The 23656-nt window shown below is 46.8% G+C and overlaps 1 protein-coding gene across 1 annotated transcript in view; it reads left to right on the top strand.

Annotated features, from left to right (window-relative positions):
- The window catches only part of LOC135906027 (neurotrophin 1-like), a 143730-nt gene extending 123044 nt beyond the window's left edge, over positions 1–20686 (top strand). The window contains exon 4 of the mRNA XM_065437169.2: positions 19450–20686. Coding sequence (XP_065293241.1) covers positions 19450–19669 — 220 coding nt within the window. The 3' untranslated portion in view covers positions 19670–20686. The remainder of the gene's footprint in view (positions 1–19449) is intronic.
- Positions 20687–23656: the final 2970 nt, after the last annotated feature.

The raw sequence follows: 23656 nt of genomic DNA, 5'->3' as shown, positions 1-23656 counted from the left end.
GTGCTGCACTGAAAAGCGAAAGTAGTGTCGATAGGTTTAAACCGTCCTCATAATAGGAAATGGAGGACGACATGCCTCTGCAATTACTAAGAAACTTGAGGCTGTTCGAGGAACGCCCAAGCATACTCTAAAGCTCCTAGCTATTAATCGTTGTAGTCTCTCTTCAGAAGAGCGGGAGATTCCATGCAAAACAGGTGTAGAATATGCTATCTGTTGCTTTATAAGTGCATTATGTACTTTTAGTAAGGATGAAATCGACCCTCCCCATGCTGTGCCTGCTACGCGGAGAAGAACATTTATTATTTAGTTTATTTGTTCTTCGAGGGCTTTAATGTGATAAATCCAAGGAAGCTGCCTGTCTAGTATAAAGAAATTATTCCAGCCTCTCTGACTTTCCGCTTGACGTCCTTTGTTGCTGTTTTGCTTACTATACAGGCCGCATACTTGCTGGTAAGCTACCTAGTTCTTTTCCTCCACTGTGAATCAATGTTTTTTTTTTGTACAAATACCTAAACACTCTACCAGCCCATTCACTTTCTTCCATATTCTTCAGTCGTTGTTCATAATCAATGTTACTGTGAGTTTCCCTCACTTCAAAACTTGTCCAGCCCACATCACCCTGCACAGCTTCATTTGTAGTCTTCGCGTGAGCGCCCAATGCGAGGCGTCCCACTGACCTTTCGGATGCCATCGAGTCCTGATTGTACCCCTGATTTCAAGCAAAGAACTGCATTTCCAAAAGTAAGGCCTGGAACCGGAGTGGGGCTATATCCGAGCCACTCCAAAGGGAAATAGGCTTTGGCGGGTAGCTCAGGACCTACAATGGACAACCTTGAACAACCCGCTAGATCATACGAGGATAGGCAACAGCGTTAGCGCAGACACCTCTCCGGACCTCACATTTGTTAAAGGTATTAGGGATGCAAAGTGGGTAAACACGGGACAGCCACTGGGCAGTGATCACTACATCCTTTCCACGGTATTTAGTGCTGCTAAGCACAAAGACAGGGTAAAAGGAACTAGAGTGACGGATTGGGACAGATTTCGGAAAGTCAGGAAAGACACAGTGAGCGGGGAAATCGAGGACTTGGGAGCCTGGGTTGAGGCGCTCAAGCAGGACGTGAAGGGTACCACAGCAGAGGTTCCGACGGTGGAGGAAGGTTTTACGGCGGACTCTAGACTGTTACACATGTGGGAAGCGCATGCGAGTCTCCTTCGGAGATGGAAGAAACAAAAGCATAATGGGGTCCTCCGTAGGAAGGTGGCCAAGCTAGAACGAGAAATCGAAACCTACACGTTGGACTTGCAGTGCAAACAATGGGGTCAAATTTGTGACAGGATGAATGGGCAATTCGGATGCAAAAAAACATGGCAGTTGTTGAGGCACCTTTTAGATCCGGCGGCAACCAAATCGGCGCAGAAGGGTCAAATGGCTAGGTTAGTTCATCAGTATCAAGGCACGACTGGGGAGTTCATTCAAGAACTCCGAAGTCGTTACATAAATGGCGAGGCGGGCGGTTTCTTGCCGGATTACTCGGGAGAGGAAAACCTCGAATTAGATGCGGACTTTACGGTGGCGGAGGTGGAGTTTGCAATGGGGCAGCTTCGTACTACGTCGGCAGCGGGTCCAGATGGGGTTACTAATAAAATGCTGAGGAACCTGGATTTCAAGTCAGTGGAGGCGCTCACGGACTTGATGAACAAATATTGGGCGGCCGGGGAGATCCCGGCAGAGTGGAAGCATGCTAGGATTACATTTATTCCTAAACCAGGGAAGAAGATCTGTATTGAGAATCTTCGACCCATCTCACTGACGTCCTGCTTGGCCAAATTGATGGAGCATGTGGTCCTCAACAGGCTTCAGGGTTATGTGGAGGACAAGGAGTTGATACCTAAAACGATGATTGGCTTCAGGGCTAATTTATCAACGCAGGACGTCATGATACAGCTCAAAAAGGACGTGGTTGATCCTGGGTACGGCACGGGCACGAAGGCTATCTTGGGGCTCGACCTCACAAAGGCCTTTGACAATGTCACCCATGAGGCAATATTAAGGAACCTATCGGACATAGGACCGGGGGGCAGAACCTTCCGATACATCAGATCATTTCTGGAGGATAGGACTGCGGAGATTGTAGTCGGAGAATTTAAATCGGATCCTTTCCCGTTGGGGGGCAGGGGGACACCACAAGGGTCGGTTTTATCGCCGTTCTTGTTTAATCTCGCCTTGATCAAGATACCGCCCAGGCTGGCAATGATATCGGGACTTAAACATACATTTTATGCGGATGACATTACTCTATGGGTAACAAAGGGAAGCGACGCACAATTGGAGGAAACTTTACAACAGGCAGTGGATATTGTGGAGGAGCTAGCGGGGGAGGCTGGACTCTCGTGCTCTCAGCCCAAGTCCGAGCTTTTTGTGCTTAGGGATAAACCAAGAGGGATACATGCGAGGCACTATGTGCCGCCACCACCGCTGAAGGTGAAAGTGGGGGGTGCACCGGTCGCTGAGGTCCAAACGATCAGGATCCTGGGTCTGTATCTGCAGACTAACAGGAAGAATAGGGAGGCCTTGGAAAGGCTCAAAAATACAGTCAATGCTACCGTGAGACTTATCAGGAGAATCGCCAATCGTAAACAAGGCGTCAAGGAAAAGGACTTGTGTAAGCTGGTACAGGCGTTTGTGCTCAGTAGAATAGTGTATGCGACGCCTTATATGAAGATGGACGCGACGGAGAAAGGCAAGGTGGAGGCTATGATTAGACAGGCGTATAAGGCGGCCCTTGGGTTGCCTAACAATACTTCCACCGAAAGGCTGCTGGGATTAGGGGTGCACAACACCTTGGAAGAACTGCGGGAGGCACACTTGGCGATGCAACTCAGTAGACTTTCCAAAACGATAGTAGGGAGGGATATATTGGAAGGGATCGGCATTGGAGTTGATCCTCCAGCTGGGGACATGAAAATTCAGGTGAAGCGAGAAATGCACAAGGGCTTGTACATAAAACCTTTACCTAAAAATATGCATCCGATACATCACGAGAACCGTAGGAAGGCAAGAGCCAGAGCTTTACATGCTAAGTACGGGAAGTACAACGGGGCGGTCTACGTAGATGTCGCCGAGTATAAGAACAATGACGCATTTGCAGTTGCGGTGGTGGATGGGCGGGGACGCTTAATCACCTCTGGATCAGTCAAAACCCGCTCCTCAGAAACTGCAGAGGAGGCGGCGATAGCGCTAGCTATAGGTAATACTGAAGCTGACCTGATTTTCAGCGACTCTAAAACAGCCATCCGAAATTTGGCGAGGGGCAGAATCTCTGTCACAGCGGCAGGATTACTAAATCGGGCCACGGGGCGAGGGACTACGGAGGTGGAAATTGTCTGGGTACCGGCCCACTCTGGGAACCCTGGGAACGAGGCAGCTCACATAAATGCTCGAGGTTTCGTCAGCCGAGCAGGTGAGCCGGACGTTCCAGGGAGGTCCACGAGAGATGGGCTGGTGTCCTTTCACGACATTACTAACCATTACAAACTTGAGCGGAGAATTTACCCTCCACCGGACAAGCAATTGGTGAAGGCGCAGGAAAGCGTCTGGCGAAGATTGCAGACGAGATCTTTCTGTAACCCATACGTGTTAAACAAAATCTACCCGGACGTTCAGCCGGAATGCAAATGGTGCCAGGAACTGGCCACCTATGACCACATATTATGGAGCTGTAGCATAGCGCCGCCACCGGCGGATATTATGCGTGATCCTTCTCTCGAGCAGTGGGAGGCCGTGTTGGCCAGCTCAGACCCGGTCGTCCAGACCAGGGCCGTGGAGTGGGCCACCCAGGTCGCCGTCAGCCATGAGCTGATGGCCATCTAGCACGGAATCGTCCGCACATGCGTTCTGACGAAAATAAAGTTTTTCCATCCATCCAAGGCCTGGAACCATTACACCTTACATACCCCGGAGCACCTCGTATCAATTGTATCCCCATAACGCTGTATGCTTCATTACGGCTGCACTTCTTTTCCCCTTTACAACTATTTCTTTTTTCCTGTGTTCCCATATATTTAATGCCTTCGTTTATCCATATATCAAGATATTTATATTCTTTTAGCCGAGGTATTTCGTGGCGGTGCATTGCCACTGTATGTTCACTGTTTTCATTGAACACCATAACACCTGATTTTTTAACGCTAAATTTCATACCTAAATTCTCGCCTTCCTGTCCACAGATCCACAGAACGGCTGCTTAAAACTCCCTCTGTCCTCCCTGCCGTCCAACCTTCGTCCAATCAGAGCGTCCTGAGATGACTCCGCAGTTAGCCGCCACGTCTTTCAAACGACGGGGACGATTACCGGAGTCCGTGGGGGAACGCCGAAGAACACCCTTTTCCAGGATTTTGCTACCTGCTAACAATACTCGTTCCACCAAACGTGTCTCGCCTTGCGGTCCCGGTAGTCTGTCCGAGGGAGAGACATTGTTGGCTTCACGAAGCGATTCGTCGCAGCCGAGTAAAAGAGGCTAGAAGGTCACTACCCCCGCTGGCCGATCGTAACAGCTCCTCCATGGCCCGTAAAATCTCGACTGGTCAGTGCTGATAACCGCCGGGCAGGAAGAGAATGGCTGGTGGCAAGGGGGATGACTTGGCTTGCAGCAACCAGCTGCAAAATGCTGACATACACCCCAAAACATCTCACAATGACAGGCAAAGTGAACCACACAGCACGGCTCTGCGCAGAAATGAAGTATCTTGGATATCGCTTTAGACCCGCCAGTCTTCAAAGAAAACATGAATGCAAAAACACCAAATGCTGCATTTGGCTATGCAAATTTCGAAGGAATTTCGAGCCGACCAAGTTAGCAATCATGGGTGGAGTCCTGCTAAATGAGAGGGGATCGCTTTGGCTTAACACAATAAAAAAAAAACGATAACAATAAAGATGAGTCGGGATCCCTAAACGCAGAACGAGTTTCAAATTAGCCTGCTCAAGCCATCCGCATTGCTATGCAACTTTCCCTTCTTATAATTAACGGAGAACTGTTGGATGGTGAGGCTCCATCGAAGCAAGCGGTCATTTTTTTCTCTCTTTTTTACATTTTATTAAGCCATGTCAGAGGGCAGTGGTCGGTCTCGAAGATGAACCTCGCTCCGTACAAGTAACACGACAACTTCTGGGCTGCCCAAACTAAACAAACCCATTCCTTCTCTGAAGCGCTGTAGGCTTCCTCTCTTACAGTTAGTTTACGTACGGCTGGCATAGAGGATAGGATGTTCCTTATTATCGTCGCCAACCTGCCTGAGTACCACGCCCATACCCCCATCGCTTGCGTCGCACTGAACTATGAATTCCTTTGTATAGACTGGCGTGCTAGGCACAGGACGAGAAACTAATAGCGTTTTCAAACTTTGGAAAGCGTTCTCTTTGTTCTTACTCCAGTGTACGCTACTCAGTGCTCCCATTCGGAGGGCGTCCGTTAATGGACTTGCCATTTGCGAAACGTGCCGTTGATAGTACCCAACAAGTACCAAAAATGAACGAAGGTCTGTTTTCGTGCGTGGCTGTGAAAAATCTCTAATCGTAGTGGTTTTCAGCTCTGCCGTCCGTCTCGTGCCCTGGCCGACAACATAACCTGCGAGCATGTAGGTTTGGCTGCTCCCAGTAACCTGCGAGCAGCCAAACCTACATTTTTTTCCGCCTTCGTCGTTAAACTTGCTTCCCTCAAACGCGAGAACACCTGCTTGAGGTGCGATACATGCTGTTCCCAGATGTCAGAAAAAAAGTGCGACATCATCAAGATATGGCAGTGCGAACTCCTATAAGTTTTTTAGGATAATATCCGTCAACTTAGAGAAGCTAAACGGCGCGATCTTCATCCTGAAGCTGAGTGCGAGAGGGCGAAAAGTGCCTACACGTGAGATAAATGCGGCATAGCGGCTGGCACTTTCAGAAAAGGGAACTTGCCAGTATCTCCGCACGAGATCTATAGTTGAAATGTATTTAGGAGCGCTAACTCTTTCGATTCGTTCCTCAATGTTGGGTATCGGGTACAGCTGATCCCTAGTGATGGCATTTAACTTTCTATAGTCAACACACACGAGGGTCCTTATTAGGGGTTTCCACAAGCATTAGCGGTGACGTGTACAGCGGGATCAATAACTCCCAACTCTAGCATGTGGTGTATCTCTGCCTCCATAATATCTCTCTGTCTTGGAGACACCCTGTAAGGCTTTGATCTTACGGGTTCGGCTGATGTCAGCTCTATTTCATGCGTTATTAGTTCAGTTCTACCTGGCCGATTGCTGAATATATGGATATATTCTCCTAGCAGCCCTTCTAGCTTATCTAGCTGCTCGGGTTTAAGAGCGTCTGTGCTTACCGAGTGTTCTACAACTTCTTCCTGGCTGATTTAAGAGTTGGAGGTCGCCTTACACTCATTAAGCTCGGTATTAATGTCATCCGGCTCTTTGATGGTAAAGTTAACGACTCCGCTCCACTCCACGTACGGCTTCATCAAATCGCAGTGGTATATCCTCACCTCCTTCCTGCGACCGGGTATTTTCAGAGCATAGTTAGTATCTGAAATTTTGTGCAACACTTTAACGGGTCCGTCCCAGTGAACGTCAACCTTATTCTTTCTTGAAAATTTGAGGATCATTACCTGGTCTCCAGCGTTGAAGGTTCGAAGCCTCGCGTTCCTGTCGTAATAGAACTTGGCGTTTTTTTGTTTTTTTTTTTGCCACGCCCATGTTTATTTCGACTAGTTCTTGTGTTGCACTTAGCCGTTCCTGCAAATTTAGCACGTACACTACCACTGTTTGACTCTCTCCTCTTTCTTCCCACATCTCTCTTAACATTCTCAGTGGGGAACCGAGTGTCCTCCCACATACTAGTTCTGCTGGCGAGAACCCTGTAGCCTCATGAGGAACCGTTCGCAAAGCAAACAAAGTAGCCGGACACAGCATGGTAAACAGATACCTGTAACCCGACTTTGTCTTTGGTAAAGGCCCTATCATGTCTATCACTAGTCGTATGAAAGATTCTTATATTAAGGGCACTATATTAAGGACTTTAGAGAGCTTTCCCTCTTTATCCTGGTTTACCCGAGCGCTGGCAGGTGTCGCATCATATCTCACAAGGTTTTCTATGTCTTTGAAACAGCCAGGCCAGTAGTAATCCACAAGCAACCTTTATTTCGATTTGTTTATGCCTAGGTGGCCCTACCCCCCATTTCTTCCATGGCGGAGACCCAAGAGGTCCTGCCTGTGCTTAGTAGGTACGACTAACTGATCCAGAATTCTGCCCTTTCGGTCTGTGTAGTGCCAATATAACAAGCCTCCTTTCTCGTGTATCGTCACGTTGAGCCTAGCAATGTCTTCTTTAGCTGTTTCATATAATTTAGCTAAACTGACGTCATTCTTTTGCTCAGCTGCCAGTGTCTCGGTCTCTGTCCACGCGTAAGAGCCGATCAAAGTTCTTTGAGGCCGGTGACCGTAACGACCCTGTCTCGCTTGCGAGTGCGTCAGCTGGCTCTCCTTGCAGGCGAGAATTTTGACACCTACCTTGTGATACGCTTTCGTTGAGCTGGTCAGCTGGCAGGATTTCCTCAGCCGCTTTTTCATCCCTCTAGCCCAGCTCGGTTTCTGTTGCCGAAGCTACCTCTTGCTACTTCTGCTGGAGCGGCTTTTACATTTTCAGCTGAAAGCGACGCGATTTGACGAGCTTGGAATCGCGTCACCGCCTCTACTACGCCCTATCTTAGTTTCAGTCCCTGCTCTCGCAGTAACTAATCCGTCTGTTTCAAAAAAAAAATGTAAGGCTGCTGCAGCGACAAAAATGGAGAAACTGAGGCCTCGGTCACGAGCTCCCCGAACGGCCTATTGATTTTGACTTTCGCCATCGGCAGGCACATGCTGTGTTCTTCCACAACCTGGTTAATCCATGCTACTTCTCCGGTGAAGTCATCTACCGTCACGTAAGACGGATGGACGACAATATCCATGGTGGCGGCACTGTCTCGTAGCACCCGGCGTGGTTTTCCATTAGCATGCAGGTCGCGAAGATATAAGCTTAAAAGATCCATGTTCTCGTCTCTTTCGTCCACGCAGGAGAAAACTACGCTAGGCTTCCCGCAGTTGGCAGCGATATATCCGAGTTTGTGGCACCTATAGCAGTGGATTGGTCTACAGGATTTGAATTCGCTTTTCTGTCCTTTTTGGATGATTTGGCCATTTGACTTCTCCTCACTATTTTCTGACGTCCTTTTCTCAACGACTACATGCTCCGGTCGTTTCGTCTGCGATACCATTTTGAACAGAAATTATTTCCGCGGTCCATTTCGACCGTCTCAATTCCGTCCTCGGCGTTCAGCTTTCTTGCCCGTGCTTCGAAACCTTTGGCCGAAACCTTCTGCCGGCTGAAAGGCGGTACTTCTTCAAAAGGCTAGCCTTAACCTTCGCATATACTGAGTCTGGCGATTACTTCAGCAGCCTCACGCGGCAACACAGACAGCAACCGCTGTGGTCATGTACTCGGAGCGAAGTTTACCTTCTCGCAAGTCCTTTCAAAATTTGCTAGGAACAACCCTGTGTCGTTCCGGACCTCAAATGGCTTTAACCATTTCCATGCGACCATTTCCAGAGGTCCATGCGGTATGATTCTGCCTCACTTGATCGTTCCAGAGTCCCAAGCTTCACTCGCTCGAGAAAACTCTACACGTTTGCTTTCAAGGTCAAGTTGCATTTTGCAGCGAAAGTTGCAAATGACTAACCTTCCGTAGATTTTTGGGCGTCCGGCAACAGAAACGGACTTGGCGAATTCTAACAAACCCATACACAATTGTTTCTTTGTTTGCTTTGTGTGTGATCACGTACGGGTGCAATGCGGCGGCGCAGATGTCAAAATGCCGAACAGATTAGAACGCTCGCCATGAAAAATAGCGTGACATCAAGGTCATCGCAGTATATAAGCAGGAGAGGTATCCGAGCTAAAAACAGCTGCGTTATCGATGGGGCGGACACTTATAGTTCGTACACCCGAAGAACAACATACGTACGAGGAGAGCCGCAGGGAACAGCAACAATAATGTAAACGGTGCCGGCGCGAAAGGACCACCGACGAAGAACGTTCCCGCGATCCTGAACGAAAACGACAATCGCGAACCCGGCCACCTCCGAACGAGCAAGAACAACCATTCCACTCTGTGAAGATGGAATGGCAGCGAAAGCAATTTGTTTTTCGTTTGAGAGCTTTGACTGTCGTCAGCTTTCGCTGCCATTCCATCTTCACAGAGTGGAATAGTTGTCTTCTTTTTTTCTTAACTCGCGATCTTTCTCGCGTTCCTCTCTGTCCCGTTTTTCTTTCTCTCTATATCCCGTTTCTCTCTTTTCCTAAAACGTTCTAACCCAATTCCAATGTCCTCCTCACTGCCCTGTTCTGAAATCAGCTTTAATGTTTCCGATTTCATCATTTCCTTGCGTGCTTCTAGGCCGAGTTCCTCACCGACAACCAACAATTCCGTCTCTCAGCAGTGTACTCAAATTCATGTTTGCTGCTTTACTGCCTCGGTCCTGCTCTCTAACCATAACTAGGAAAACACAACCTAGCTAACAGTCAACAATCCAGCTTCCTTACTGTTCTAAGCTGAACAACCACAAAATGAAGCCTAGAGAGTCAAAGCAAAAATCAAGCACTCACCGCAGACACAGCACCACGTCGCAAAGTCCGTCTCACCGCTGCCAGCCAGTTGTAAGAGTTGGGGTCAGGCATGTGAGAAGGGGTAGCTGGTCCATGCCGTCGTACGACTCATCCACGCTAAGGACGTTGTTGAAGGGAGGAACTTGTTCGTCGTGACGGCGCGAGCGCCACCACGTGACTCTGCTGCACCAATAGGGATGCGTAGACCCCATTGCTTGCCCTCGCTGGAAAGCTCAGGCGGAAAGATAAAAGAATGTATCCGCTGCCTTTAGTTTTATTCCGGTGGTTTAGTGGCAGCAGTGTCTGCTTGAGAAGCCGAGTTCAGCCAACGTTTATTGTTTTGCACGGTGACGTTGCGACTGCAGTTATCTTGTATCTTACATACATGATACATTAATTCACATATCAGAAATACAGATACTGATGCACGTCTCGCCAGACGTATCTTGATACAGATAGAAGGTAACCAAAGCTTATCTAAGGTAGTACTGAAGATACATGTATTTTCGATATTGCCCAGTACAATTCCCAGGTATTTAGAAGGAACTATTGACGGTACATCAGTGAAATGTAAACGGGAAAATCTGAAGGAAAGGCTAGAAGTGCACTTTTACTGACGTTCAGCGACATATGTGTATTCTCAAGCCATGATTGAAAAGTACATGAGTAATTTTGTAACGATTGATCAAGTGAATGTCGATCATAATTCGACGCGAAAGAAGTGATTTCATCTGCATAAACATGTACATAAATCTCCTGGAAAAGAGGAATGGAGCTTAAAACTATATTAAATAAAACAGGAGATAACACTGTTCCTTGCAGTACACCGCGTCAGTGCTGATATCTTGACGATGAGCACCCGCTTTGTAAACAGTAGAATTCTCTTCCCCTTAAAACTTCTAGAACCCATGCCGTAATGCAGTCCGGAAACGTGTAATTTTCTTGTTGCTTTATTATGCCGGGCTCCACAGAAGCATAAGCTTTAGTTAGATCTAGATTCTGTAATGCCAAATATTCTCCTCGCCGCCGAGCAAGCTGTATGGAACATTCTAAGTCAACGTGTATACGCCATGTCGAGCACCCAGATCTAAAGACAATTTGACTGGAGCTAAGTATTAAATTTTCACAAATATAGGTCATCACTTGACAATGTTAACTAGATTATGGGGTTTTTCGTACCAAAACCACGATCTGATTCGAGGCACGCCGTAATGGGGGACTCCGAAAATTTGGACCACCTGGGGTTCTTTAACGCGCACCTAAATCTAAGTACACGGGTATTTTCACATTTCGCGCATATCGATATGTGGCCGCCGTGGCCGGGATTTGATCCCGAGACCTCGTCCTTAGCAGCCCTACACCACAGCCATTAAGCAACCACGGCGGGTATTCTTTGGATTAGTTTAACCAGATTCTATGTGAGAGAAATAGGTCTAATATATCCAACTCCCTGTTTTCTCAGTATCGGATTACCTTAGAAAGTTTACTTTATGAAGGTATCCAGGCATTTTTCAAAGAGTACTTGACCATATTCAAATTCTTTGAGGGGACAATTGACACGAAATTTTCATCACGGCTGAGTGAGGGAAATAACTTTATTTCGGTCCAGAGAAGACGCAGGGAAGACCCCGCGCCACCCGGCTAGTCCCACGTCGGGACCGCCAAGCCGAGCTTGACGGCCCGATCGCGGGCACTCTGGACGGCCAGGGTTTGGTCGTTGAGTTCGGGGCTGCCCAAGAGCGCAGCCGACCTATCCTCGCTGAAGGAGGAGCCGATGGCTTCGCACTCCCACAACATATGGTCCAATGTTGTCCTCAGTCCACAGGCAGGGCAGTCCGCACTGGGATATCTTTCAGGGTACATGGCATTTCATCACGGCTGCGGTAACTCCGTTTGGACCTGGCGCTGAGGAAGGCAGACAGCGCACAACAGCCGCTAATTCTTCTAATGTGTCTTCTCTAAATTCCTCTAGCGGTAATGGTTTCAGTAGTTACTGTGGAACTATTGAAGTGAACATCTTTTCTAGTCCCTTTCCAATATTTTTCCATAATTCGGACAATTCACGTGGCGAAAGGACAAAAGTGTTATTATTTCTGGAACCGGAATCATCTTTCGAGAGCCTAAAAATCTGAAAAGTGTTTTTTTTTTCTAGATTTAGATATATAATTGAGCTTGTTCATATCACACTCATCTTTAGCTTTAGATACCGAACGCTTGTAAGATCCAGCAACAAATTTGTAATCGCTCCCCCTTTTTTTTCTATTGATAAGCAAAAGGTTACTTCCAACCAGCTTTATTTTCTTTGTCGATGAACCTGCGTGCATTCTGAATTCTACCATGGACTGATAGATCCGCCTGTATGGGAGGTTAAATTAAAAGCTGCATTCTTCAAGGAACGTTTTAAAACTTCAGAGAGGCTCGTAGCTCTAATATTCTCTTGCATATTCGTACGCGTAGCATGGTCGACTTGAACTCCTTTTGAGATTTGTCCTAATTCACAAATGTGCAAATTTTACTGCTAAAGGTGATTCAATGGAAATTTATCTAGAAAATGTTAGGAATGTGGTCGCTCTTTGTAGCACAGTCTATAGTATTGTACGAGTATATAGTTAAAGACCAGCTGGAAAACGATCTATCGCTGATTGAGACTGGCCGCTAAGAAACGTAGCAACTTTTGAATTTAGACAAGAAAGATTATTATTAAGAGTCCACTACCACAGATTCCACTGGTGATTTCTGCTTAAATCACTTTTGAAACCCCAAGACACATGGTGAGAACTAATGTCACCAGCAAGTGCTACGGCTTTTCTGCAGGAAGCTAATGCGCCGTCTAGAGATCGGGTATCCTGCATACCTGCTGGTAAATACCAAAAAGAGAGCGATATAGATGTGCTATGTCTAATGTTAAAATTTCGCGCACAGTAGACGTGCATTGATATGATATCACGGCATCGTGACTGAATTTAGTTTAAACCTAGAAAGCAACACCACTACCTTTGACAGGTCGATCTAAACGATATAACCGATAATGTTTTATGAAAAAATGTTTGGCCACTTGAAAGCCAGATGTCTTGTAAAGCAATTATGTTTGGGGAAAATTGAGAAGAAATGTATGATAAACCTGTAGTAGCAGAAAAAATCCAACGGTAATTCCACTAAAATTCTCAGAGAGCCTATGGTGAAGCTATATGTATATACACTCTAAGAAAAAAAGGAGTGACTCTTGCTCCATAAAGGGAGAAACGGCGATGTCCCCTATGTTCGTCTTTAAATGAAGCAAATTTCCTCCCTCATGCATGGGAGTAACGGTTTCTCCCTCTCCAAAACCAACATGGCCGACTCCAGGCAAACGAAGCGATGGATGCGACTAGGCCTACGAACTGGGCTAGTTCGCAGCTGGAAAACAACTGTACGCGTCATCAGCAAAGTGTACGTTACTGATATTTGCAAAAAAGAAAAAAACTATCTCACTAAGCTTTCTTTGGCGCATACAAGGAACCAGGTGCAAGTACGGCACGATTTTATAGTTACACGTTCCGCTCGACTGCCACGCTTATAACCCACCGTTGACGGCCGTGTGCTCAGTGTGTGATTAAAGGAGTCACAGAAGCGTTCCCAGTTGGACGTAGCTAGTTGCGTTGTGTACTCTTCCGCTTTGCGGGTGATTTGTACAATGCGTACTTTTCGCTTCCGGTTCTGTTTTTGTCGCTTCAGTCTTTTCGTTAGTCCTCTGCGGGCCTCCCAGAGATGCAGTAAGTGAGGGTCTATCTCAGGTATCTCACTAGAGCGGCCTAGTTTTTTTGTGACATTATCCTTTTGTGTTCTTAAACTTTTACACCATTTACTTAAATCAGCGATTGGGGTGCTTTGTTGGCTTTGCATGCAGCGGTATTTCACCCAGTCGGTAATTTTGGCTATTCTTATGTGTCGTTTGATGATGTAATGGTCGCTACCTAAATCATTTATGGTGTTTATCCATTGCGCATTTTCACAATTCTGCACTATCCTGAGGTCAGGGCTGGTGTCCATGCTCACACTGTTACCCTGTCTACTGGGCACTGCATGATCCGTCATATTGGTCATGTCGAGTTGTTCCGTTTGTTCCAGAACGCTTCTGCCCTTAGCGTCCTGTTTCGGGTATCCCCAACTATGATCTTTGGCGCTAAAGTCACCAACTATCACCAGTGGTCTTCTCTTTACCAGGCGGGCAGTTTCCTGCAGGAGGCTGTCAAACTTTGTCTTTCTTTGGCTTGGTGGCCAGTAAATGTTTAGTGCAAAGGTACTCTTTTTGTTCAGGCCTTTATACATGATTTCTATTAGTAAATGCTTAATATCCGTGTCGGTAAAAGGATCGTGTTTGATTGCGGTAATCGATTTCGCTACCAAAGTCGCTATTGCTTTCTCCGAATCCGTGTGTGTGTACACCTCGTATCCCTGAAGGTTTGGAGGGGATCCGACTTCCTGAAGCGCTATGACAGCTGGTGGCTCACACTGTGAGCTTACCAGCTGTGTTAAAAGCCCCCTTTTCCGCCGGTATCCACGACAGTTCCACTGCCAGATTTCGCAATTTTCTGTTATAGTTGGTTTATGTTTAGGCATGGTTGCTTTCATGTGCAATGGCTGCTAGTCCTGGTCTGGCGTATGGCTTCTCGGCTCTCTCTCTAATGTTAGCTCCGGTGATTTGCTTACGTACCGTTTTCATGATTTCAATTTACAGAGCCTGGAGTTTTTTGTTGGACTTCACTTCAAACTCTGTCATTTGTAGCGTTAATTGTTATTTGGGCTGACACCTGTTGGGTGATCTGTTCTGCTATTGAGGGTAGTAGTAGTTGGAAATCCTCTTGGATTTGTGTCTGGAGTGTTTCGACCGTTAGCCTTTCTCCGTGTAATCTAGGTGATTTTGGGGTACTGGTACAGCTTGCCCTGAAGCTTGCTCTGGCAGTGCTGGTTTAGCCTGTGTGTTCTGTTGCTGCGACTGCATTTGCTTTAGTATCACATTCGCACGCTCTAAGTCGCCTAAGCGAACTCTCATGAGTTCTAGCTCTCGTTATATGCGCGTTATCTGTGCAGTTGTTTGAGGTGTGGGTTGAGAGGCTATTGCTGACCAGCTCACCTTGTTTTTGTCGCCTTTATTCTTTGGAGATTGTTTCTTGTTTTTCTGTTGGTTGGTGCTTTGCTTCTCCTCTTGTTTTCTGCCCCGTGAGTTTGGATCGGCCTCGGGAGGTAGACCTGGTACTAATATAACCATAGCGTAAATACAGTGGCTGAAGCGTAACCGTCGCCACAAGTGACCGGGAAGGATAGCTCCGACTTTGAAGTATATGCCCTCTCTCTCCGAGTGCCTCTACTGCAAAGCTGTGTCTGCGCCGCGCTAGCCGTGCTTTCTGCTAGAGAGAGGGTGGTTTCGCTTCGTACCGACGTTCAAATTCGACAGTGCCCTGCAGCTTTCTGGAATCCCGGCACTCAGCACAGTGCACAACGCTGCCGTACCCGTGTGTGTCCCATTAGCTTGGTCTCCCGTTCACGCCTGAGCATATCTATTTGCCCCGTACCCTTGTGCCGTTCATTAGGCTCTTCGTACTTTGTAGTTTCAATTGTCCCTCTACACGTTATCTTCGAGAGTGTCTCCTTTTCTTCACAGACTCCGACAGCCGTATGTGCAAAACTGCAATGCGGAAGTCAGCAATTTGTAAAAGCATTTTCGAATTTATTTTCTGGACACTTTTGATCGTACGTTTGCTTGTACCCGCCTTTCAGGAAATACATCTTCTATTATTGGTCGGTGCTTCCTGTCTGTAGTGTCGTGCGCGCTACACGAAGCATCACAGAGAAGCCGCCGCTGGCGGGCGGAGACGCAGACGAACCGGCACGCAAGTGACGCTGGATATACAGCTGTATATCTGGTGGCATGGTGCGCTCGAGCACCTCCTTGCTCTGTCGGCAGGGTTTGTGTTCCAGCTGTGGATTTGATGATGATGTGGATTTGATGGATTTGCGGCTGTGATGCGCTCACACCGCCCAGCCACGTGCCGACGGCGCCAGCAAACGTATTTTGCTTTCGCTTCGAAGCCGTCACGGATGGTGCTTCATAAAGGCCACAAATACATACATTTGAGATAGCTTAACCTTCTCCTTATCCTGATTTCGCGCATCAAAACGAAAAAGGCTGGCTGATATCTGCGGTGTTTAGGCTGAGATGCCTGAGTACGGGCTTGTCTCGCTGTGCGTCAGCAGCCGGGCGCTGCTTTGAGTTGAACTATTCTCGTATCGCAGCTCCCATTCGAGCTAGAGGTTTGACACTGGTGGTCGCTTGTCATGAAAGGTTTAGACCTCAGGTTATGCTAGTTAGCATTACTTTCTGTCGAAAAAAAGTTAATGTAGCCGATGTTCGGGTCACCGGCGGCGGCGACGCAAGATATGCACGCAAGGGAGAAACGTTCCTCCCCTTTTGATTGCCACGAAAGGGCGCGACGTGTGAAGTGCGTGTGAAGGAGGAACTCACCGGCCTGAAGGAGGAAAACGGCTACTTCCTCTTTTCTCGCTCCCTTTTTCTTTAAGAATGTGGAATGGTAGCGAACACTGCCTGATTCAAAATACTCTCTTTCAAGAAGACTTTCATGAAGCGGTTCTCTTTTACATACTTTTTAGTTTTTGACTTAAGAGGAGACATATCGGGGGGCGATGAGATGTGGTACGCTTCAGTCTTCAGTTCCATGTCTATAACCTGGAAGTCTTCAGAACCTCCCGTTAGAAGTTCTGGTTCAGTCTGCTCAATACGAGTAGAAGGTCCTGCGTAAGGAAAGCCAGCTGAAGAATTGGGTGTCGATGTTTGCTTTTGCGTAAGTTTAGGAACACCGAAATCTCGCAGGCACGAACTTGGATAGACGTTGCTTTAACGAACTGCGCCAGCCGACTGGACAACATTTGTGTCAAGGACTCAAAAAGATTATCGTAAGACGCTTCGTTGCTTTTCCAATAGCTTTCTCTACTTTGTCTACCATGACCTTAGACAGAGAAACATCTATGCGAGCGGTGTGACGAGCTGTTATGCCTGCATAGCCCTGGGTTCTCTCCTGAACCTCAATAACTGCTTCCCTACGTGAGCTGCGCCTGCCTTCCACAACTTCAATTTTTCTTATTTCTCGTTCTTTCGCAGAACAATTAGAATACTCTGCAGCAAGGGCGTGCTTGCACAAACAAAATTTTTCTTCTTGAGACTTGCATGCACTACTGTCGTGCTTCTCTCCGCATAATGGGCATCGAGCAGCCGACCTGCACATTTCATGTTATGCGCATAACGCCAGCGTTTCAAGCACCGTAGTGGTCGTGGAGAAAGTGGCTCTGCTCTGTATATTAGGGGCCATGCCTTCATTTCATATGCATGAACTGTTCCCGCGAAAGTAGCAATCACTGATTCCGTAGGCGGCTTCTTGTTCTCAATAATCCAGCTACATCGGTATACAGAACCAGCACCTTCAACTGAAAGTAAGTTCAGGCTCGCGTACGTGTACCCCGCGAATGAAGACTTTCGAGCAAGCAAGGTATGCTGGAATAAAGGGGCTCACCGGATTCGATGCAAACTCTGCACAGTTGAAGAGATCTCGAACGTCCCACCGTAACCAAGTTGACGGGCCTCGGTGATCTTCTAGAACTGGGAAGTGGCCTTTCGAAACTTTACCTGAATCGCTTTCGGGTTCTTCATCTGTATTGATCCCCTATTGGTAGGCACGAGAGCCACAGGGAGACTATTGACGGGTCTAAATAGCCTCTCGGAGAACATAGTCTCGTTTCTTTTCCTTCACTTCATGATCTTCGCCATGAAGCACAGCTGTACTTGAAGATCAATGACGCATTGTTGATGAGCAAGGCGCAGTTGAACTCGCATAATCACGAGCATGGCAGTGTGACCTCTGGAATGACCCATTCAAATTGACTACAAAGTGAGAAAGGAGAAGGTGTGCGATTTCGTCGGGGCGCTGATTTTTTGTGAACTGGCCCGTAGGGCCGTGCGCTGTCATTTGTAGTCATGGAGTTCTTGGTCCTCTTTTATTTTTAATATATATTAACGATTTACCTGATAACATTTCCTCACAAATTTGTTTATTTGCTGACGACTGCGTTATATATCGAAAAGTTACTAATGCATCTGATATAGCTACCCTTCAATCCGATTTAAATAACATATCTAACTGGTGCCTCACTTGGTGCATGGAACTCAACATTAATAAATGCAAATCTATGCGGGTTTCTCGTTCTAACACAACTTGCCCTACCTACGCCCTTAATGACTGCCCCATTCAATCCGTTACATGCTACCGTTATCTTGGCATTCATATAACTAACGATCTTTCTTGGAAGCAGCATGTACAGTATGTAATATCTAAAGCTAACCGCTCCTTAGGATATTTGAAGAGAAATTTTTCGCTTTCGCCAGTTTCATTAAAACGGCTGTTGTACACGACATACGTTCGCCCCCAATTAGAATATGCCTCATCCGTTTGGGATCCTCATCAGATCACATTAATTAACGAAATTGAATCGGTGCAAAATCGCTCGGTTCGTTTCATCTTAGCTAACTACCATCGCACTGCTAGTGTTACATTAATGAAGAGAACCCTTCAAATTCCATTATTATCGCATCGAAGAAAAGAATCACGCATTTCCCTTTTTCATAAAATCTACTATTACAACGCATCTCTTCGCCCTCTTTGGATCCAACCTGCACCTTATTATTCGGCTCGTCGTGACCACTTACATAAAGTTAACGTACCCCGTCATAACACCGTTGCGTGCTCACAATCATTCCTTCCTAGGACTTCAGTCGACTGGAATAACCTACCAACATCATTAGTAAGCATCAGTGACCCCACTCGTTTTAAGAATGCACTAACCAACACAAAATAATGTATGGTAGCAAACGGCATGATTATGTACTTATCCGTCAACATTGTCTGCTTGTTAAAGTGTATTCTTTGTGTATTTTCATGTTATGTAAGCCTCTGAGATTTGTTATGAATGTGTTGCTACTTTTTTCATATTGCTTTTGTTCGTTGGAAATTCCTTGAACTAATCCTGCATTTTTTACTCTTCGAATGTATTCGCGCCCCTCCCCTCTGCAATGTACAATTATGTACCTTGAGGGTATCACAAATAAATAAATAAATAAAGAAATAAATGTGCGAAATACTTGGAAGACTTCCTAAGCTTCAGAGTCGGCCTAGAGTCGCGCTCGAAATCGGATATCCTTAGAGCATTCAGAGTCCCGCTTCTACATCTGCAGCTTCAGGAATGGGGCGCATTCCGTATATTTAATGCGGTATTCGGAAGGCACGATTTTCAGACAGCGCGGTAACGCAGCTTATACTCATACAAGCGAAAGTATAGTGAACTTTCTCCATGTAACAGACTTTCACGGTACGTTCGCTAAATCTTAAGTAGAGCGTAAATTTTATGCTGGATAGTCATTTTACCACTTCCTGATTACTTGATGTGTAGGTATGGATGTTTCTCTTCTTCCACTTTTCTTATTCTTAACCTTTTCTTCCTCTTCCGCCATACTCCTAGTCATCTTGTAATCTTTTGTAATCTCGCAGCTTGGTTCTATAACTGTAGAAAATTATCTCGCTGTATATCGTGTTAAGAATCCTTGCATATATATATATATATATATATATATATATATATATATATATATATATATATATAAAGTAGAAAACGCATCTGCATGAGCACACCATTTTGTTTTGTTTTTGCAGGGACCCGGAGTCGTCGTGCGACTTCGTGTCCAGAGGCCTCCCGCCGGGATACTCGTCCGCGTGCCGACAGAACTACGCTTACCGCAAGATGCTCGCCATGCACCCGACCGAGAAGAAGGCGTACGCCGAAAACTTCCCCTTCCCGTCATGCTGCGTCTGCTATGTCAAATTCCCGCCGCTGGCAGGACGCAGCCTGAATCCGAGCCGCCGCGGCAATTGAGAACAGCAATGAACAGTATTGGACAGGATGGGCGGGGCCTGTTCACGGCTCTTCTTTCTGCGCTGTTCTAGGCGCGTCATTGCTTCGAAACGACAAGCATGTTGGACCTCGACCTCGTGGCCTCCCAAGCCGGCATAGCATGAGGCCGAACGCACCCTTCCCCCCTTCCCCCATCTACTATTGGCCTCACATGGGCCTTGAGAGGCTCTTGCCGACTACGCCCCGCGACGCAACCTCTCGCAACCTTTTTGTCACTTCTGTTGCACCAAGATGTTTTCTGCTGCATCGCTGAAGACCAGGAAGCCACTATTGCCCGGTATTCTTGTACGGTAGAGTGTAACATGTTCACATGCCTGGCGCCGCATCCACGTCACGTAATGCACATATGGACCAGTGTCGTGGACGTGTGGGAAAAAGCTCATAAAGGAGGTGGAGCTTCGGGCGCCCCGCTGTCCTTCTGATTCAGTGTGAGCATGCATACTGTATACACGTGCTTTTCAGGGCAAACCTGCACGCCGACACTGTGCGAGATGCTCCTTCGTAAAAAAAAAATGTATGTTGCGAGAGCGTTTTCATTTGCTACCAATTATACATACACTGAACCATTTCTGACAGCGCAAGTTCCCTGCGCGTTGCCCCGAATTGCTGCTTGAAGCGCCATATCTCTGGGTATACAAGAACGGCTGCGTTAAGGCGAATAGCCGTAATCCTGACCGCCGAAGCGCCCCAGAGCTCAGAAGAGGGCGGAAAAACGGTGAGGAAAACTGCAGCCAAATAACGATTTCCTGCTGGATTCTAGTCCCGGCGCTCAGCTGTGTCTCCAATCTGTGCTTTCCCTATGGCGTATTCATCATCATGCACATCTGGAATCGTCGTCCGCTGTTTCTACGGGCCTTCTAGCGTATGTGCCTCATTAGCGGATCGCCACGCTAATGGGAATATTAAGCCATCTGCACATGCCCTATACAACATTGTATGCTCAAATAAAACAAAATAGGTGTCATCCTCTTCACACTACACGTAGCATGTATTACACTGTCTTCACTCAGTGGCACTGACAGCTTACTTCTTGTTCGTAATCAGAGGTCGCATTCACAATGCTTTTCTTTCGTAAGTGCTCCTTGCCATTGGCCGGCCGCCTTTGATAATGATATGTCCAGCATCAGGATTGGCAGAAAATTTCTCTTATGAGCAAATCTAGCGCAAGAAGGTTTTGCGAATTCGTGTCCAGATCTCACAATCATAATGTTCATGATTAGATCGTAGTTTTGGCATGTAAAACTCCTGAAATTATTAGGTCATAATTAATACTCCAACAAACGTCAAAATGTGGGACCATGCCGAAAATCATGCAATCTAAAATTATGAGCCGATCTCGAAGACTGCAGCAAAAAATAATAATAATAAAGCAGTCCGATGCTTCCTCCTCCTCCTCCCCTCACGCGACTGCCATGCTCTAGCTACGCGCGCTGGGAATCCACCCCATTCTCACCCCAAACTCGCTCAAGAAGACAGTGTCTTTGATCGACTTCAGCTGCAGGTTGTATCGCCCTCCAATTTTTTTTCATTTCTTTTTTGTCATTCAGTGAAAACGTGCGTAAAGAAAAGTTTATTTCACTACACAGTTGGGCTTATCGTTCAATTCGAACTTCGCATAATTTGAAGTTCACTAGACTAGTGCGAATTATCGGAAGTCGACTGTATCAGCTTCCTCCGTTACATCGTATATACTATATGGTGCCGCAGACGCCGACTTGCTGCTCAGAGATTTCATTTCGTTCATCCACGGCTATGGTGTTCCGCTGCTAAGCACAAAGTCGCCGTATCAAATCCCGGCCGCGGCGTCCGCATTCCGTTTGGGGGCGAAATGCAAATACACCCGTGTCCCTTGCATTGGGGGCACGTTAAAGATCCCCTGGTGGTCGAGATTAATCCGGACTTCCCCACTACGGCGTGCCTCATAATCAAATCGTTGTTTTGGCACGTTAAACCCGATAATCCAATCCAATCCTGCGTCAGGGCAGCGCTTGCAACTTACCCGTTACTGGCCGATCGCCGTGAGCAAGCTTGCCGAACCAGAAACGAGTTTCACAATGAGTGGAACAAAAGAAGAGCGCAGCAAATTTCCCAGCGTGCGTCTCGTCGTTCTCTTCGCTCTCACAGTGCTCCCCCTGACGAATGCGACTTCTGGTACCCGTGTCTGGTGCTGTGTGTAGCATGAGCCACGCATCTGTGTGTTCTGTATGCGAGTATGACCTGCAAATGTGCTCAGCTATATCGCTGAACATATCGTCGGTAGGTACAATCCGCCGCATAGAGCACCGCTGCTCACGTCGTCCGAGCATGCCGGCTCCTGTTAATTGGCGCTCTGCTCTACAGCACTAGCTTGAAGCAAGAATGGAGTTCAAGCCTGATGCTGAACAATTGTTGGCGACTGCAGCTTCGGCACACAGAAACCGGCAACCCCCGGCGGCACCATACAATCGAAACACAGGCTATTACTTCTGCGAGAGACGTTGAGAAGCTGAAGCTGCTGCTGCAATTATTATTATTATTATTATTATTATTATTATTATTATTATTATTATTATTATTATTATTATTATTATTATTATTATTATTATTATTATTTAAAAGTAAAGCTATATCTTACTCGGCCATATTTTAGAGCGCAGCTCTCAGGCGCTCGTGCAGTGCCACTGCTAGCGCGTTCATCGTGCCAGCGTTCCCATAATGCTACTCCCTCTGCGAATGCACTGACTACTAGTCGGTGCAGTGATTTCGGTCACCAATTCTTTGCCTCAATATATCGCGTAATCAAAACACTTATAGAACTGGCGAGTATCGTGCGTCGGATATTTTTTTATGCTGACTGTTCCAACTAAATACCCCCCAAAAATTTTTTAATACCAGAAGTCTTTACGCGACCGGCGTTAAGCGTAAGTTAATGGCACTATTCATTATATAGTGATGGGTACGTATCAGATCAGTCATGAGTATGAGGGAACAGGTTGGCTTTAGGAAGGAATATTCATCAATGGAGCGCATCCATATAATAATTCAAGAACAGCTAAGAAATCTGCTAAGTATAACCAACCAATTTATGGTGTTCGTAGATCAACGAAAAAGATTTCGATGCAGCATAAATACCAACACTAATGTAGACAATGCGTACGGTGAAAATAGGGACCTTTAGCGTGTCCGGTATTCGGGCGGTTTTCCGGTTTAGCGGGGGCGTCAAGGTGAGCGGCCCGATCGGTGGCGCCAGCTGGTGGCGCAAAGCTCAACCACACAAACACAGAGCTAATTACTGTATTCTGCTTAGCTGCTGGGGTACATTTTCGACAGTGGCGTAATCGTGTTCACAATTACGCCGCTGCCAAAAATTTGCACGATTGGCGAAGCAGGATATGGTGAGTTACTGCAGTTTTAGCTATGCCTTTGTCTGGTTGAGCTCTACAACACCAGGCGGCTTCACCGCTCACGTTTACGCCCCGACCATCCGGTAGTCCGCCCAAACCGCTCCCGTTTACCGGAATAGCGTACAAGCTAAAGGTCTCTATTGTAGAGGAAGCACACGTGAATGAATCTTAGCAAATATGTTTAAAGATTGCATGCATAGCTCATTCTTGACAACAAAAGCAAGAAAATACCTATTAACAAGGAGGTCAGGCAAGAAGAGAGACTCTCGGCATTGTATGCTTAGAAGTATTCAAGTTCTTAGACTTAGAAGCATCGGCTTGGGTAATCAACGGGGAATAGATAGATAGAATAAACTTTATTCTCCAACGGATAATGTGATCTACCCACCCCCCGACACGCAGGTCAGGGGGCGGGTGCTGCCGCCTCAGATGCATGCTGGGAGGTCTTGGGTCCCAGCAGCATCTTCAGCCAGTTGGACAAGCCGGAGCTGGAGCTCAGAATCCCAGCTGCACAGCAGGGTCTCCCGGATGTCTCGACTACCAATATTGTGCGTCCCCCCAGGAG

Source organism: Dermacentor albipictus, chromosome 1, assembly GCF_038994185.2.
Source record: "Dermacentor albipictus isolate Rhodes 1998 colony chromosome 1, USDA_Dalb.pri_finalv2, whole genome shotgun sequence".
In the NCBI taxonomy this organism is placed as follows: domain Eukaryota; kingdom Metazoa; phylum Arthropoda; class Arachnida; order Ixodida; family Ixodidae; genus Dermacentor; species Dermacentor albipictus.
Note: the sequence above shows the minus strand (reverse complement) of the source record. Positions and strands in the feature narration are given on the sequence as shown.